General features: G+C 37.8%; 3 protein-coding genes and 1 long non-coding RNA gene across 7 annotated transcripts in view; 1 reads left to right on the top strand and 3 right to left on the bottom strand.

Moving 5' to 3' along the window:
* nck1b (NCK adaptor protein 1b) overlaps positions 1–8,066 on the top strand; it is a 63,918-nt gene extending 55,852 nt beyond the window's left edge. For all 4 annotated transcript variants that reach the window (XM_082184378.1, XM_082184381.1, XM_082184379.1 and 1 more), the window contains one exon: positions 59–8,066. In XM_082184378.1, the coding sequence (XP_082040504.1) occupies positions 59–259 (201 nt within the window). In that variant the 3' untranslated portion in view covers positions 260–8,066. The remainder of the gene's footprint in view (positions 1–58) is intronic.
* Positions 1–20,099, bottom strand: part of LOC309509619 — a 404,791-nt gene that overhangs the window by 110,369 nt on the left and 274,323 nt on the right. The gene's annotated exons all lie outside the window — the stretch shown is intronic.
* The window catches only part of LOC309509576 (uncharacterized protein), a 153,249-nt gene that overhangs the window by 55,689 nt on the left and 77,461 nt on the right, over positions 1–20,099 (bottom strand). The window lies entirely within an intron of this gene.
* On the bottom strand, positions 4,787–19,725 carry bdh1 (3-hydroxybutyrate dehydrogenase, type 1). The gene is made up of 5 exons (XM_082184383.1): positions 19,464–19,725; positions 18,580–18,690; positions 17,556–17,691; positions 9,286–9,438; positions 4,787–8,693 (listed from the first exon to the last, which is right to left on the bottom strand). The coding sequence occupies exons 1-5, from the start codon at positions 19,674–19,676 to the stop codon at positions 8,227–8,229; spliced, it is 1,080 nt and encodes a 359-aa protein (XP_082040509.1). The 5' UTR covers positions 19,677–19,725; the 3' UTR covers positions 4,787–8,226.

The raw sequence follows: 20,099 nt of genomic DNA on the forward strand, positions 1-20,099 counted from the left end.
AGATTACTGGTCTAAATTAACAGTTTCTTCCCTTTCTCTTTATATTTTGTTTTTCTAGCCCAATGACTTTTCAATATCGCTGAAAGCTCAGTCCAAAAACAAGCATTTCAAAGTCCAGCTGAAGGACAACCTGTACTGCATCGGACAGCGCAAGTTTAACACAATGGAGGAGTTGGTGGAACACTACAAAAAGGCGCCCATCTTTACCAGCGAACAGGGCGACAAACTCTACCTGGTCAAGGCTCTGGCTTCCTCCTGATCCCAGTAGAAAGAATATCCAGTTAACAAGGACTACACTTCTAGACAGACTGGGAATATCAAGCATTCCATGAAAGGGAGGTACAGGGAGAGATGGACAATGACACTCCCGTTCATTTGCTCGGAAACTTGCTCATTTCATTGAGGGACACGCCCAATGTATCAAAATACAGTGTTTAGACCATAGGTGATGCAATGTATTTTGATGTCAACGTGTTAGAATTAAAACTAGGTCTTTTGTTAATATATTCTTTTCATTAATTTCGAAAATGTATTGTTCATTTGTTCTTGAACTTCCCTGCCAATTTTTTTTAAACTGTCCTTTCAAGTGTCTGCTGTTGAAGTCCTCACTGCAGAAGAACTTTGCTCAACGTGTTTCAAAGGTCTCACATACTGTCTGTTACTGCCTGCATTGCCTGAATGACACAGAACTATTGAAATTGACGTAATCTGCTATATTTATTAGGAATCAATTTTCTGCCAAAATGCTCAAACAATAAAAAGTGAGTTACCACAAGGATTTGCAAGGATATTCAGATTTAGGCACAATCAGATTAAACTTGAACTGCAATCAATAATGGAAGTCTTGCATCTGAATGTTTCCAAACTTATATCAAGCTTATAGTCTCATTTAGGATGACAACGATATTTTTGAGGGGTAAAGTTGCAGAATTTCTACTTCCTTGACAATCGAGGTGCAAATTATTGAGGCTTGCCAGCTAGTGCTTAATTTGTTATCCATGCATCTTGGAACTGTTAGAATCCATGCTATGCCATAAATATGATGTTTTGATGATAATCTCATTTTCAAAGAGCTTAGCTGTGATTGATGTCTTCTACTAGACATGTATTTGAATGAACATGGGAGTTTGTGCAAGAGTTGCAGATCTTCATTGGAGCCTGAATTGCAATGCCATGACTAAAGAAGATTAAACTACATTGGTGCACACAATAGGTCTTTTATCATTCAGTGTTTTACTAATAAAGCTGTCTTTCAAGATCAAAGCCGCAATCCTTTTGATAAAACGAGTGTGACTTTTGTGTAGTTTTTGTTATCGATGGCAATGGCGTTTGCCATTTGGTTTAAAGCTTAATTAGGTGTTTGCCTTTGCTTTGGCACTCAATCGGTGGCTCACTGTCTCAAATGAAGCAGGTATTGTAGCGTAGAAGATGAATGAACGCAGCATTGTGAGCTCAGGTTTCAAGGAAGGATCTACTTCGCTTGGCGATCAAGATCTGCAGTGCTGCTTCCTTGTAGTTTTCATCAGGTTATGATAAACGGTGAGAGATGTTCCATTGAGGATCAGATGTTTTTATGTAAAACTTCGTAGATAAGTACGTTTGGTGGACTAGGCAATGGAAAAGACACTTCCCTGGACACGTCTCCGTTTCAAGTTGGAAAAATATGGAAGTTTCTTTTCTCAAGACTCATGAGGAGGGTGATGATCTGGGCTCTCCTCCAGGAGACCATCACTATTACCATGATTACTTCTCCAGCTGTTTGGAGCCGGACTGAGGCAAGAGTTGAGGAATGGGTTTTTTGAGGAGTGTGTGGAAAAATCGCCAAGACATGCAGAGTTTGGTCGAGCGTTTTAGTCTTGGATTTAGTGGAAATGTCAGATTTCTGTCAATATGACACTAAAGCCCCTTTCACACAGAGATTCCGGAAAATACACGGATAAAGTGACCCGGGATTTGACCCGGGTTCGTTTGATTTTGGTTCATTCACACTGCCAGTGATTTTCCGGAATCAGAGAGTGCGTTCACACACAACCCGTAAAAATGCCGTAAAGACACGTGACATCGATGTGACTTGTAATGTCTCAGCAGCGTCTTAAGTTTGCTTATGAGCTGCGATCTCTCTCGAGAGAAACCACGCTTGTGCATTTTTTTTCTCTGATTCGATCATAAAATTGCGCTTTACGTACCGTTTCACAGCTGGAGAACGATCCCGCGCTTCAGTGTCATCACTACGACACGGCATTATTACGGCTTTTGTTCACACAGCGCGCGTTCCGGGACTAAACACGGCAATGTTACTAGGTCCCGACCCGGCATCGATCCCGGCATAAATCCCGGGTCGAGTTTGCGTTTACACAGAAGGCGCTCTGGCAATTTGCCGGCAATTTCCCGGGTTCAAAGCGCTGTGTGAAAGGGGCTTTAGTGTTTAGTGTGGGTCTTGCTTCAAGAGTGGGTCTTGCTTCAGGACAAAGTGATGACTTAACAGTACCAAACATTTTATAATTTAGTTTAGTAGTTTTGTTGATGGTTTCTTAAGGATTCCAAGCAGCCAGACCTTGTTGGATAACATCCCGCAAGACCTTATCAAAACAACCCTGTTACCCAATTTTGGGTTGTGACGTACCAGTTGAGATCCACTTGTTTTGGATGAGGGATGTCTGAGATGTGTAGTCTTATCACATAGCTTGTGCCTTCATCTCAGTCATTGGAACCAAAGGTTTGGTGTTCCTCCTCGCTATTCTAAGATGCGCACGTTGTTATTTGAGTATCACTTTGCATGTGCGCAATGCGTCCCTGATAAGTGACTGATGTCCACGGACCATGTCCTGGCCATACAAACATTCCCATTGGGGAACTTATCATGATTTGCCTCCTGACTGAAGTGACCTTACCATATGGACCTTAGTCAGGTTAAAAGCCATATTTAAGTTCAGTGGGTTAAACCAAGGGTGTCCAATCCTGTTCCTGAAGGGTCCGCTTTCCTGCAGAGTTTAGCGTCAACACACCTGGAAGTGTGTGTCTGGTAATCCTAAAGACTTTGATTAGCTGGTTCAGGTGTGTTTATTTGGGGTTAAAGGTAAATTATGCAAGAAGCTGGCTGTCTAACAGCAGGATTGAACACCCCTGATTATACCGTTGTCTACAATGGTGTTGTTAATCATAAACCTTGCTGAAAAAAGCTACATCATTGCTTCCCAGTTTTGTTTTAATTTGCTTCAAATTAAATATGGCATTAAACTTACCTAAGGCGAGTAGACCTAGCAAACATGGTTACCTAATAATGTCTGTGCTGGATATGAGTATACCAGTGCTTAATGCTGCTCTCACGTGCTATCAGAACTTCACTACTTCCCACTTCTGAAGTCGTGATTACGAGCTTGTCGCATTCAAGTGCTTAGTTGACGGAAAGAACGGGAACCATGGAGGACATCAGGTTTATAAATCGTATTTAAGCCAAAATATTTAGCATCCCATTCATTGACAACCATATAAACATTCACCACCCTATCTGTAGTCAGCTTGCTGACAGTTCTGGGAGTTTTGTCAAATACAGGCTATCTTCGCTGTGTATGAAACATACAATGCTTCAAATGATTATTCATGTACATATGCACTACTTTAACGACAATAAAAGGTGATGTAGCGGTTGTGGAAAAAATGAATAAAGAACACTTATTCTTCCCTCCGCCATGTTTAAAGGTTATGACGCCCATCCCTGGAACTTGAGTATTAAAATCATCCCTGAGTTTCCCAGTGGTAAACACGGCTTGAGAGGGCGTTCATGTCCAGTATTTAACTGGGAAACTCATATTTACGATAATTCTGATGGCATGTGAAGGCAGCTTTAAACTGCTAGATACACCGATCAGCTTATGAGGTAGCTAAGAATTGAAAGCGATGGTTATCAATCATGTAGACCCAACCAGAAAGTTTTGTTTATTTTTTTTCTTTGGGTTGTGACCAAATAACTTTATTGTCCTTTCTTTTGGGAGCATGGTGGTGTTCACCGAGTTTGAACAGAGCCGTAAAGACTGAAAACTTTATTTGTGTCTGATCTGAATGTTCATGCAAGGTGCATAATAACAAAGCATGGACACATTTTATTTTTACAATGATATATTTCAGTCTTGTACTATGTTTTGGCCAATTTAAGTCAAAAGTTTCTAAAATAACCTTTTGATTTTTATTCAAGCTTTCAGAAAATGGATAAATCGAGAAATCAGTGCCCTCATCAACTTAATTTAGTTACAAAATAATTAATTCTGAATTCAATCCTCTGGATCCTCCACCGAATTTGAGCATAATAGATTTAGTGGGCTGAATTGACCAGATTTAATGAGTAAACTCATTCCGGTTATTTGTGTATCCGATTGGAATCTGATCTTAATGATTTGACTGTCCACATTGTGTATTGCAACTGTTCCCCGCTTTGGTTTTCCGGTGTGTACAGCGACTCTGCATGTTTCCTATAACAATGTATGACATGTTTACGTTTTAGGTGAGAAAGTCTCACAAACCACGCGATCTCCGATCAGAGCAGTCGGACTGAAACGGATTTCCAGAAATGCGCATGCGCAAAACCACATGAATGTAGTTCGAAACGGATTCGTAAGTGCCGTTCACACTTGCTAAATATGATCGGATTCCAATCGGATATGCACAGAAATCTGGACTGACAGTCTGAACGAGGCTTCAGAGTAAACCGTTTCCACAGATGGACCCGGAGGTGCTGTGAAAATGAAATGTAGTTGTATGTTCACTGTCTCCAAGAAGATGATACCATTCCTCTTATGTAAGGAGTTTATTGATCTGTACAAAGGAAGAAATAAACAACATAAATCAATATTATCATCTCTTTTATGTCATCCAGAGCAAAAAAAATGTGGCGTGTCAGAATTTTAATGGTTAAAAAGTACATATAAAGGCTTAACAATACGAGTAAATGTCATTCGAAATGTTAACCTGCATGATTTTGGCTTCCCCTGCTATGGAAATTACATTGATGGCATTTGATGAAGACCTGCTGGGATTTATAATGACTTCACTCATGCTGTGCGTGAGACAATTAAGACAAGAAACAATATTCATACTGAAACATGTCAGCTATAGGAAGGGAAAGGACTTGAGAGAGAACAGTAGGGACACCGTGTGACTTGAATGACTATAGCGTCTGCATAGTTCCCTATACAAAAATGTACTCTACATGATTTTGCAACCAAAGCCAGTGTAAACCCCTAATCGTTAGATGTGGATGACCATAGTGTATTAATAGCTTACATTTGATTGCAACATCAGTGATATATATCTAAAAATGTAGTGGAACTGGACGTATCATAACGAGTCTTAAGGAATGTAGGGCTACTGAAACTCGCATATAGACTTTACTTGTTTTGACATCGCAGGAAATCAAGCCAGAAAGCCATGCAAACACTGTCATTCCTTATTAGTCACCAACATTACGTCTAAACGAGCAAAGACATTCCTCATTACACTATTTGCTGATACTGTTAGTGTGGAACACGCCTTCTGAAAGAGGCTGATGGCTATAAAGATGCCAGCTCAACTGCGCCCTCCAGTGGCCAACATGAGACATTACACACATGCTAATACATCACGTTAGCTCACATGCTATCCACCCTTTACATACAGTTTGTAAAATCAGTAGCCTACTAGTGAATCTCAAATAGTGTTTTTTTAATTGCCATACTGTATCTGGTGGATCTTTTTTAGGTGTTTGCGCTACGGATGAGCCGCGGTTCGTGATGATTCTCACATTAATTTCATCATTAAAAAAGCGAGTAATCCCAGGCCGAAACCACCACAGCATTCATTACATGTCTCATTCTTAAAGCCATAATACAATTAAATTAATAAACTGAGCTCGATGTCCATGTTTACAAGCACACTTTTATGGTGTGGTTGCTTCCAGCATTCTGGCTATGTTCAAAATAGCTTACTACTGTTCAGTATGCAGTGTATGATATTTCCAGAGAACAAGTTAAACAGGCTTTATTCCTCACATTTTAACTGTATTATATTACATCGTTGTCATATGATCTTGCCACATTAATTCAGTGGCGTCTTCACTTTTATGTTGTGTTTTTAAAATGTTGGGGTCAAGTCATTTTTTTTTTAGTACACCGTAAAGAAATGAATACTATTTTCCAGCAAGGACACATTGATCACACGATGTTGCAAAATATTTCTATTTCAAATAATTAAATAATCCAGAAATAAAAGTATCATGGTTTACACAAAAATATGAAGCAGCACAACTGTTTCTTGAGCATCAAATCATCATATTAGAATGATTTCTGAAGGATCATGTGACACTGAAGACTGGAGTAATGATGCTGAACATTCAGCTTTGATCACAGGAATAAATTACACTTTACTATATATTCACATAGAAAACAGGTATTTTAAATTGTCATAATATTTCACAATGTTACTGTAATTATGATCAAATGAATGCAGCCTTGGTGAGCGGAAGAGACTTCTTTCAAAAACATTATAAAATCTTACTGACCCCAAACTTTTTGTGTATACATGAATATGTATTCATACACAGCAGCAACAGTGTGTTAGTGTGCTATTTTAAACACAGCCAGTCTTACTACACACCCTCACCTGCAAAGGACATCATTTTATTGCATGGCAGAAGTATGCAATTTGGGATATCGTGCATACGTACACACGATTAATTTCAACATTCGAAAATGTATTCATAGATGTGGATGGTGAGTGATCTCATATCTCATAATCGCATGATCCAGATTCTTGGAAGGGAAGGGAATGTGTGTCGACCTGTAACCCTTTCACACACACTCCTGCCACTTCTCCCAGCCCTCACACACACTCCTGCCACTTCTCCCAGCCCTAACACACACACACTTCTGCTACATCTCCCAGTCCTAACACACAGTCCTGCCACTTCTCCAGTCCACTGGGACGCTTCACTGCCTCTGGTTATCTGTGATCGTTCGCTAGGCATGTCTGCACGACCAAATCAAAATACTGTAAAGTGTTCACATTTGTGAAATATTAAAATATGATAAAGTGAATCAAAGTGCATACATTTAAACTGTTAAATGTTTTCATTAAAACATGAATATTTGGGTTAAAATAATGTTGATTCGTCTGAAGTTGACCTTCTTTCCTGTATAGGCCATACATGGCGCCTGTAGTTTAGTTGTATTTCACCCAGAATACTCCTCTAAAGTGCCCCTATTGTGCTATTTTTAAGGTTCCTGTTTTGGACTCTCCTACAACAGGTTTACATTCATCCCAGGTCAAAAAACACTTTCATTTTCTTATAATATACATTGCAGCATCAGCTCTCTTATCAGTGTCTGAAGCGGTCTCACTAAACCCCTCCTCTCCGAGAGCCTACTCTGCTCTGATTGGTCAGATGACCCAGTCTGTTGTGATTGGCCTACTCTGCTCTGATTGGTCAGATGACTCAGTCTGTTGTGATTGGCCTACTCTGCTCTGATTGGTCAGATGACCCAGTCTGTTGTGATTGGTCTACTTAGCTCTGATTGGTCAGATGACCCAGTCTGTTGTGATTGGTCTACTCTGCTCTGATTGGTCAGAAGACCCAGTCTGTTGTGATTGGTCGACTGCTTACAGCACGTCGGAAAGCAAATTTCAGCTCTGGATCTTCCCCAGCACTTGAACACAGTGATACGAACAGTAACGATGCCGTTGATTTTTCCATATCAATTCCAGCACGTGTCCTCATCCTTTGGAAGTGCAGCAAAGTAGATTTGTGCAGAAAAAAGCATTTTCTCGACACAAACCAAACTCTTCCAGTCTCAGCTACAACTGCAGTGCTAAAGGGTCAAAGTAGACGTTGTTCACAGGCAGCCAATGGGCATTATGCAAATTTGTTACATTGCTAGGTAGATTCCAGTAGGAAGTAATTAAGAATTACTGACGACTCGTTTCAGGCAGTTCAGAATCGCTTCTTTCTCCATTAATCTGCACTCTGATCTTTGAAACTTTGGAGACCTTTTACATTGAAAAACTGCTGTATTACACACTACATGAAAGGTAATATCTGGGGGGAAAAAAATCATAATAGGGGCACTTTAAGATTTGTGTGATTCTTTTGTTTTTTAATTAAAGTTGTATACTGATTCGACTGCGCCATTATGGCATATGTTAACAATCCATTGATGAGCCCTGTGCCGATATATTGGACAGCAGGAAGTCGGCATCTCATCAGAAGTAGAGTCTGTCTGAGACGGCCGCTGGAAAGTGGGTCATTATTTGCATGCGAATCCACCAGTGCGGTTCCATAGGGTTGTACCGTGTGTATGGCCGTTTGGACATGATGGCATCCGTGATGTCGTCTAGAACCGGCTCGACTTCTCGCTGGCCGCTGTTGCAGTAGGAGCGCATAAGAGCCATGTACTGCTCAAAGTGAGCTTTCCCATAGTCCTCCTGGACACCAGGGGGCGCCTCCTTCCACAGCTTCTCTGCTGTTGTCGTGACTATGTCACGTGTTAGGATGCCCGTGGCCACGATAAAGTTTCCGGGCTCAATGACGGAAACATTGACGCCCCAAGCCTTCATTTCATACCTGAGACAGTCAGAAAAAGCCTCAACTCCGTATTTGGAAACACAGTAAGGGGATCGGAGAGCGTTTCCCATTCTGCCGTACATGCTAGCGATGTTCACCACACGACCTGTGACCAAAAGACAAAAAAAGTGAGGAGCGGTGCAGAGGACTACACACAATTTCAATTGAAATAACTGTTTTCAAATATGTTAACTCTTTCCTCGCCATTGACGAAAATTGTAGGCTTTCCGTGTTTTCACTTTTATACACTAGGGTCCTTTCGTTTGATATATTTCATGGTCAGATATTCATACAAAAGAATATTCTGGGGGCCATGAAAGTTTTGTGAAAATTATCAAAAATGCTGGTGGGGAAAGAGTTAAAATGTAATTTATTCCTGTGATGAAAGCTGAATTTTTAGCATCATTACAACAATTAAAAATGATAACAATTCACTGAAAATGTTGGATCACAAAAAAAAAAACACAAAAGTGTTTGTCAGGCCACACACCCCAAAGTCCATTTTCTTTAATCATTGATCCATTCAGATCCAAACATTCCTTTAATTCAGGGAAACATTAACAGAAGCAAAAACATTAACATTCCTGTGCAACTTCTGAGTTAATCTGAGCCAAATAACATATTCTCTGAACCCAAAGTTGATTAAAACGAATGCCCGTTCTCCTTGTCATGCATGTGTTGGAGTGGGTTTACGGCACCTTTAGCCCTGCGGATGAGAGGCAGAAAGGCTTTGGTGACTCTGATGGTTCCCCACAGGTTGACCTCTGACACCTGCCTGTACGTGTCCATGCTCGTGAACTCCACCTCACCGAACGTGGAGATGCCAGCATTGTTGACCACAGCCCACAGACCTGCACACACACACACACACACACACACACACACACACACACACACACACACACACACACACACACACACACACACACACACACACACACACACACACACACACACACACACACACACACACACTCAAGCTCAGGCTTGTGTATTTCAGATGAGCAGACATCCTGAGCACATTCAGACAGTTGTGAAAAAGATATATACATACACTGGAAATCGTAAATTTGGAATAATCAAGATTTTTTTGATATTTTATTTTTGAAAGAAATCTCTTCTGCTCACAAAGGCAAAATTTGATACAAATACAGAAAAAAAAGTAATATTGTGAAATCTTTTTATTTAAAATAACTGTTTTCTATTTGAATATATTTTAAAATGTAATTTATTCCTGTGATCAAAGCTGAATTTTCAGCATCATTACTCCAGTGTCACATGATCCTTCAGAAATCATTCTAATATGATGATTTGCCGCTCAAGAAACATTTATGATTATTATCAATGTTGAAAACAGTTGTGCTGCTTCATATTTAAACTATGAAACACTTCCATCAAAGAGTTTGGGGTAATTTTAAATTTAAATGAATATTTGTATTCTGCAAGGATGCATTACATTGATTCAAGTGACAAATACATTTATAATGTTACAAACGATTTCTGTTTCAAATAAATGCTGTTCTTTTGAACCTTCTATTAAAGGATTAGTTCACTTTCAAAAAAAAAATGTTTGCTGATAATTTACTCACCCCGATGTCATCCAAGATATCCATGTCTTTCTTTCTTCAGTCGTAAAGAAATGAAGGTTTTTGAGGAAAACATTCCAGGATTTTTCTACATATAATGGACTTCCATGGCAACCAACGGTCTGAAGGTTCAAATGTCCGTCTCAGTGCAGCTTCAAAGTCTCGACACGATCCCAGTCGAGAAATAAGAGTCTTATCTAGCGAAACGATCAGTCACTTTAAAAAAAAAAAAAAAAAAAACACAAATGCCGTCTTGAACCATCTCTGAGATGCGCCACGCATTGCATCATCACGTTGGAAAGGGTCACGCGTCACCTCATCTATCTAAGTTATTTGTCTGTGTACTCCGGTTCAAAGAGGTAGGGAAGGGCGAAAAATTTCCTCTCATTTTCTCCTCCAACTTCAAAATCGTCCGACATCTTTGGTTTAATTTATTATTATTATTATTTTATTTTTTTCGTGACCTTTCCAACGTGATGACGTAATACGACGCATCTCAGAGATGGTACAAGACGGGCATTTGTGGTTAAAAAGTATATATATATATATATTTTTTTTTTTTTTTTTTTTTTTAGAAAGTGACCGATCGTTTCGCTAGATAAGACTCTTATTTCTCGACTGGGATCGTGTAGAGACTTTGAAGCTGCATTGAAACGGATCTTCAATGGTTGCCATTGAAGTCCATTCTGTGTAGAAAAATCCTGGAATGTTTTCCTCAAAAACCTTCATTTCTTTTCGACTGAAGAAAGAAAGACATGGATATCTTGGATGACATCGGGGTGAGTAAATTATCAGCAAAATATTTTTTGAAAGTGAACTAATCCTTTAATCAAAGAATCCTGTAGAAAAATAGAAAAGTTATTTTCAAATGTAAATTACTGTTTTTTACAGTGTGTTCGATCATATAAACGCAGCCTTGGTGAACAGCAGAAAACAGTGAAAAAACTGAATTATTCCAAGCTTTTGATCACCAGTGTAAAAATGTTTTTTGCCTGCCATATTAAACTGTTAGATCTAATAGCTTATGAAAACAAATATACTCACTTTTGGAAATCTGAAAAATATTTTCATTGTTGATCATCTTTAAAACATTACAAGTAGAAATCAGCTGACAGCAGGTTTTATTCTGTGAAGGGTTTAATTATCAACATTACAGCAATTAAAAAGACTAATAAATCACTAGGAAGTTTTCCTGTTTGGCCAATTAGTTTCAGAAGCAGGATTTTTATTTTATTTTGACAATCTTCTTCACAGCTGATCATTAGCTGATATTTTCATATTTCCTCTGCACTGCCATCTGTCGTTTGATTCTCTGAGTCTACACAGCCGTTATTATTATTATTCTCAGATTATTCTCTCTAATCAAATGAGCTTTAATAGTTTATAGCACTCTTCAGATTAATGGCTGGTAATCACTCTTCACATGTGCTATAAACCATATGACTAGATCCATGAGCTAAAAATCAGACACAGATAAAAAATAACAAGCAACATGTTTCCTTGAAATTATGGCATATCACTATAAAACAGCTGACTAGTTTACAAAGCACATTAATATTCACTAACATAATAAACTCAAAACTGAAGCTGATCCTTGTGTTTCTCCTTGATTTAAACACTTGAATATGATGAAATAAATCATATTTAAACTGAAGACATTTATAAACTGATCACTGAAGGATCAGGCGCAGTTGTGTGGAGTTTGGTGTGTGTGTGTTCTTGTATATGCGGTTTATGAGGACATAAAAGTGTATAATGACATGGGTATTACACTTCCTGTGTCATCATAAAGCAAACGGCTTCAGCCGTTGACACATTTAACGACTAGCTGAAACATTGTAAGACTGAAATGAACACACTTACAGACTGTTTCCATCGACTGGAGACTGAACGCAACTGTCTCTGACTCAGTGTGTTTGGGCATGGATCAGTCGTAAGTATCAAATTACATTCAGAATCAGAATATACACTTTTTTTTTTATCAAATATATATATTTTTTATGCAGCAAGTTTTCTGTGATGCGTAGGTTTAGGGGTAGGGTTAGTGTAAGGGGACAAAATATACAGTTTGTACAGTGTAAAAATCACTACAGTGCCCTCCACAATTATTGAACCCCCTGGTAAATATGATCAAAATTGGCTGTAAAAAATAAATCTGCATCGATTATCCTTGTGATCTTTCATTCAAAAAATGTGCAAAATTCTAACCTTTCATTGAAGTAAAAGAATTGAAAGTGGGGGGAAATCACATTATGAAATAAATGTTTTTCTCCAAAACATGTTGGCCACAATTATTGAAACCCCTAGAATTTTTTACGAGTAAAATATCTCTGAAGTATATTCCCATTAATATTTACCTTTTTTAGTACACCAGGGTGACTAGGAACATGAAACTGTCCAGCTATGACTTCGTGTTTCACAGGAGTTTAAATATGAGGAAACACAAAGGCCAAATCCCCTTAATCATCCATCACAATGAGTAAAACCACAGAATACAGTTCTGATGCGTAGCAAAAGATTGTTGAGCATCACAAACTAGAAAGTGGCTGTAAGACAATAGCTAAAGAATTGAAAATCCCCATTTTGACCATCAGGGCAATAATTAAGAAGTTATAACCAACTAAAGATGTTATGAATCTGCCAGGAAAAGGACGTGTGTCTATACTGTCTTAATGCACGGCGAGTATGAAAGTTTGAGTGGCCAAAGACTCTCCAAGGATCACAGATGGAGAATTGCAGAGATTAGTTGAGTCTTAGGGTCAGAAAGCCTAAAAAAAAAATTATCAAACAACCCCTACATCCCCACATGTTGTTTGGGAGGGTTTAAAAAAAAAACCTCCTCGCTCATCCAAAAACAAATTCCAGCAAATTTAATTGTCAGACACGACTGGATCTTCAAACAACACAGGGTTCTGTGGTCAGATGAGACTAAAACAGAGCTTTTTGGCAGCAAACACACTAGATGGGTTTGGTGAACACAAGGATAAAAAGTACCCCATGTGTACAATTTAATATACCATTGGATCTTTAATGTTGTGGGCATATTTTTCTGCTGGAGGTCCTGGACTTCTTGTTCAGATACATGGCATTGTGGATTCTATCAAATATCAACAGATAAAAAATCAAAACCTGACGCCTTCTGCTAGAAATCTTATAATGGGCCGTGGTTGGATCTTCCATCAGGACAACGATCCAAAACAAACATCAAAATCAAAACAAAAATTTGTTGTGGAGCACAAAATGAAGCTTCTGCCATGACCGTCTCAGTCCCCTGACCTGATGAGTGGGCTGAACTGAAGAGAAGAAGCACCAACATGGATCTGGGAATCTGAAGGATCTGGAGAGATTCTGTGTGGAGGAATGGTCTCTGATCTCTTGTCAGTTATTCTCCAAACTCATCAGGCATTATAGGAGAAGACTCAGAGCTGTTATCTTGGCAAAAGGAGATTGCAAAAAGTATTTAATAAAAGGGTTTCAATAATTGTGGCCAACGTGTTTTGGAGAAAAACATTTATTTCATAATGTGATTTTCCCCCCACTTTCAATTCTTTTACTTCAATGAAAGGTTAGAATTTTGCACATTTTTTGAATGAAAGATCACAAGGATAATCGATGCAGATTTATTTTTTACAGCCCATTTTGATCATATTTACCAGGGGGTTCAATAATTGTGGAGGGCACTGTATGTCTATGGAAAGTCTACATAAAACATGAAAATGTGTGTGTGCGCACTTGTGTGTGCGTGCGTGTTAAAAAATCACTAGACGGTTAACGATTAAACAAAAAGATGTTACAAAATAGAGATGCAAAAGTTTAGATATGATTTACATGTATTTAACACAATCATTTTGAACACATCATAAAAAATCATTCTGATTTCTAAAGACTGACTGAAATTGGAAAACATTGCATCAACTAATCAATTATTTTTATATACTGACAGGCCTGATTTTTAGAAATAAATAAATCTGCATATATATATATATATATATATTTTTTTTTTTTATAAAAAAAAGTGTGCACTTATTGAAAAACATGGAGCTGCTAAATCTCCACACAGAGAAGAGAACGCAACAGAGCTCGTAATAAAACAAGAATCAACATTAGCTTGGCTTTTCAGAGATGTGGAGAACTGAGGGATTTGAAATGTAAAAGTGAGGCAGAGTGTGTTTTTATTACTCGACAGGTGAGTAAGGTATTTTATTGAACAGATAAATTGCCATATGTAGCTCAATAACAGAGTTCATTGTGAAGCATTATCTATTGTCTACGGTGTCATTTCATTGAGGTTGTTGTAACAATTGTTGTAACTGGGAATTTATATTCAAGAAAGTACAGCATCTATTAATGGGTAAAGCTACAGTAACGTCTTCAGATAGACAGCTTGAGATCCTCTCCATCTAAACTGGTTTTATCTTTAGTAGTAAATGTTTTATGAGCAGTGGGATAATCATATTCATCCGCAGTCACACAGAGATGAAGCACAACCAAAACAATGTTCTTCTGCAAAATGCAGCTTTGTTTTTTAACCACTAGAGGGCCAAAAGTTACATAGTGTTGAAGCACTAAAATGATTACTTAGAAATAAATAAAAAGAAACTAAGCATAAATAGCAATATTTCAAATAATAATAATAAAATGAGACACCAAATATATAAAAAAAAAATTAAAAAAAAATTAAAATTAAAGTTTTTAAACAAATATATAATATAATAACCCAAAAAAAAAAAAGAAGAGTAAAAATAAAATTATATATATATATATATATATTAGAGGTGGGCATAGATTAATTTTTTTAATCTAGATTAATCTAGATTAATTTTGAAATTAATCTAGATTAATCTAGATTAAAATGGCTCATTTGAATTCTGCCGAAGGCATTCAGAATATGTGTGCTACCCAAATAATGACTATAAAAGTAAGTCTTTGAGAACGGGTTTCTCAAGCCAGGTGGCGCATTAGACCAGGGGCTCATCTCCTGTTCCCAAAATGCATCACAAACTGCTTGAGAAAGCTGTTCTACTCATAGACTGTAAAAGGTTACTACTGTACTGTTACCGTCCATAGGCAACATTAGGTAAGCCTATGTTATTATCAACTACTATAGGCTATCAATTGGGGATGGGCGATATGGCCTAAAATCTATATTGTGATATACATTGCAGCCTCCTGCGATAACGATATACAGTATATTATAATAAAACCATTTCAGAACAGATTACACAGACCCATGCTAAACAACTGCTAAATGTATTTTTTTTTAAAGGGTGTATGTAGTTTTGAGAACATATATTGTGCAAAACTGTAAGTATACAACATAATTTTGCAGATAAATAAAATGTAAGTACACTAGCTGCAGAGACTTAAGTAGGTCTAATGTTTATTATGGCTTGGAGCTTATGAAACCCCAAATTTAAAATTAGAATATTGTCTAACTGATGTCTTTTCAGTTAAAAAGAAACACAACAACGATTCTTAAAATCGAGATTGTGCTACACCACTAAGATATATTGGAATGGGAATAATACGCGCGCGCTGGTATTCAGTGATATCATGTTTCGTTTTGAATTTGAGGTGGTCGAACGGATTAGTCGTGTGTTAATTTACCGAACTGTTACCCCACACACTCTTTGCTGCTGCTGCTCGTCTGACGGCTTAAACCCGAACCAAGTCCAAATAATGGATGTTGCACCGATCTTTTTCACCAGCTTTCACTTTCAGCCGTGTTTACTTAAGATGAAGACGAATATGCGTTGCAGCCGGGTTTACCTCGCGGCCGCGGGTAGATTGCGTCATCATAGCTTGTGTAGGATAGAGCCATCTCCCAACCCAACTTGGAGAATAGATTAACGGCGATATTTTTTTTATCGCGCGATAAGAGTCTCGCGTTAACGCAGCACGTTAACGCCGATAACGGCCCACCACTAATATATATATATATATATATAAAAATAGGGACATAATTTTGTATTTAATTTGATATATATACATATATATATATATATATATATATATATATATATATTTATTAGTGGTGGGCCGTTATCGGCGTTAACGTGCTGCGTTAACGCGAGACTCTTATCGCATATATATATATATATATATATAAAAATAGGGACATAATTTTGTATTTAATTTGATATATATACATATATATATATATATATATATATATATATATTAGTGGTGGGCCGTTATCGGCGTTAACGTGCTGCGTTAACGCGAGACTCTTATCGCACGATAAAAAAAATATCGCCGTTAATCTATTCTCCAAGTTGGGTTGGGAGATGGCTCTATACTACACAAGCTATGATGACGCAATCTACCCGCGGCCGCGAGGTAAACCCGGCTGCAACGCATATTCGTCGTCATCTTAAGTAAACACGGCTGAAAGTGAAAGCTGGTGAAAAAGATCGGTGCCACATCCATTATTTGGACTTGGTTCGGGTTTAAGCCGTCAGACGAGCAGCAGCAGCAAAGAGTGTGTGGGGTAACAGTTCGGTAAGTTAATATACGACTAATCCGTTCGACCACCTCAAATTCAAAAAGAAACATGATATCACTGAATACCAGCGCGCGCGTATTATTCCCATTCCAATATATCTTAGTGGTGTAGTAGCACATAATCTCGATTTTAAGAATCGTTGTTGTGTTTCTTTTTAACTGAAAAGACATCAGTTAGACAATATTCTAATTTTAAATTTGGGGTTTCATAAGCTCCAGGCCATAATAAACATTAGACCTACTTAAGTCTCTGCAGCTAGTGTACTTAAATTTTATTTATCTGCAAAATTATGTTGTATACTTACAGTTTTGCACAATATATGTTCTCAAAACTACATACACCCTTTAAAAAAAAAAACATTTAGCAGTTGTTTAGCATGGGTCTGTGTAATCTGTTCTGAAATGGTTTTATTATAATATACTGTATATCATTATCGCAAGAGGCTGCAATGTATATCACAATATAGATTTTAGGCCATATCGCCCATCCCTAATTGATAGCCTATAGTAGTTTCTCAAGCAGTTTGTGATGCATTTTGGAAACAGGAGATGAGCCCCTGGTCTAATGCGCCACCTGGCTTGAGAAACCCGTTCTCAAAAACGTACTTTTATAGTCATTATTTGGGTAGCACACATATTCTGAATGCCTTCGGCAGAATTCAAATGAGCCATTTTAATCTAGATTAATCTAGATTAATTTCAAAATTAATCTAGATTAATCTAGATTAAAAAAATTAATCTATGCCCACCTCTAATATATATATATATATATATGTATATATATCAAATTAAATACAAAATTATGTCCCTATTTTTCATCAGTATTGTCTGGTTCTCTGAAATGACCTTTGAACTCATCATCCACAAACAACCCTCACCTTTCTCTGAGTCTTCCAGGTTGTCAGTGACGAACTGAAGCGCCTGAGAGACTTGCTCCTCACTGCAGACGTCCAGCTGAACGACCTTTAACCTCTCCGAATGAACTCGCTCCAGATCCTGCGCACCTTCTCCATCCTTATTACACACACACACACACACACACACACACACACACACACACACACACACACACACACACACACACACACACACACACACACACACACACACACACACACACACACACACACACACACACACACACACACACACAATAAACCAGCATGACGTTACATTCGCTGCAGGCTGTGCCATTACAATGTACACTGAATCTACACCAATGCTACATTTTTCTAAATGTCAGAATCATTTGTTAACAAACAAGTATTCATTACTTCATTGAGCTCATTGTTTCTGCATTCAATTATTACATAGTTTAAATTAATACCTTTTTCGCTAACTGTGATTTTGTATATGTATATTTCTGAAATACATAACTTACGCAGTTACCTCTGATAACAGATCACTCTAAAATGTAATGTGGACTCGTGCATTTACTGTAAAGCTGCTTTGAAATGATGTGTGTTGTGAAAAGCGCTATACAAATAAATGTGAATGGACTTGAATGGACTTGTACACAGGCTGTTCATTATAAGAGTTTTAGTTAGTTAGTACATGTTTATGTCATATATAAAACATTTAGATTGAATTTCCAGCCACAAATAACAATATCATAATAATATATATAAATAACCGTGATATGAAAAGTTGGTCATACTGCTAGAATTATGAAAAGGTTTCACACAGAAGTGTGTTGTAAGAATGATTTGCAAGAATCTTGTGAAATATATTTCATCATCTTAAGCGTCCTTGGCTTTAAGCCAACGGTATATTTCTGATTATTTATCAACTGATGAACAACAGAAGCTCTCTCTCTCTCTCTCACACACACACACACACACACACACACACACACACACACACACACACACACACACACCGCAGGAATAGTTGAACCATTACCTTAAACAAACAACCTGCAAACACAGTGAAGCCGAGCTTGTGTAAGTGCTTAGACACGGCGAGTCCAAACCCAGAGTCACAGCCAGTCACCAGCACGGCTTTCCCTTCAGCCTGACAAGGAAATATTATACAATATTACTTTCATAAAGCCACGGCATTACTGTGCAACTGAGTGTGCCAACAATCCACTGCCCCAGCGAGAGAGAAACCAACTCCTCATCTGAGCGCAAAGTCCTACGATTTCTTACTAAACTTTTCAAACTGTGATCAGCTGATCTGAAATCAGTCATTGATAAAATAACCAGCATTAGTTTAAAGATAAATCAACTCAAATGATTGTGTTAACATACATTAGAATATATATATATATTTTATATTAGATAAAAAAAAATTTGTATAATAACAACAAAACATTACTTTTTTATGTAATAATTATGTTATACAATATAACAAAACAACATAACATAATATAACATGTTATAATATAACATTTATAATTACATTAAAATGTTTTTTTTTTTTTTTTTTTACTTTCCCTTAAATGACAAATTACACACACACACACACACACACACACACACTGCATGCATTTTTATAGCTGATATCTCTATCATTCATATATATATTGCGTGCACTGAGACCAATTTTTATAGCTGATGGATTAACTACATACATAAATAAAAACTAAATAAATAACAAGTAAAGATACATAATTATCAATACATTTTATGGCATATGTTGTATAATGTAGACTACCATTTATACCACACATGCAGTGCATAAATCTCTATATCACATACTATATAACAGCAGCATTGATTCCAGTGTGAGTTTGCCTGTACTGTACTGTACTGTAGTGTAGTGTAGAGTATACTGTACTGTACCGTCAGTGTCCCGCGGGGGAGTCGAGGCACGGCCACGTACAGCACGAACAGCGCGTACACCAGCACTATGCACTCGGTGACGCTGGTCTCCGGGAACCCGCAGGCCCGCGCGCACAGGTTGAGCACGGACGGCAAGCCGAAGCCGAGGACGACCGTGAGGAACACCGAGAAGAAGAGGAGCAGCGCCACTCTCAGCATCCGCAGAGCCGCCATCTTGACCAGCACTGCTCACACTGTTCACACACAACACTGCTCTGGCGGAGGAGGCGGGCCGTGGACGCACAGTTTATGAATTATGCAAATATACGCAAATTACAGTATCTATACCTATTCAAAACTAGAGCGAATACGGTGAAGGGGCGGTGCCACAGGCATACATTATGATAACATTCCGTTTTATTATTCGGTTACCAAACTTCTGTCAACAAACAAATGAATACAAAACAACAGACAACAGGCAAAGCAGCGGGCAAAAGTTTGGAAACATTTTTTTAAAGTCTCTTATGCTCATCAAGCCTGCATTTATTTTATCGAAAATACAGAAAAAACAGTGATACTGTGAAATATTATTACAATTTAAAATAATGATTTTCTATTTGAACTTTGAAATATAATTTATTTATGTGCTGCAAAGTT

Source organism: Leuciscus leuciscus (assembly GCF_965113295.1).
Source record: "Leuciscus leuciscus genome assembly, chromosome: 11".
NCBI lineage: Eukaryota > Metazoa > Chordata > Actinopteri > Cypriniformes > Leuciscidae > Leuciscus > Leuciscus leuciscus.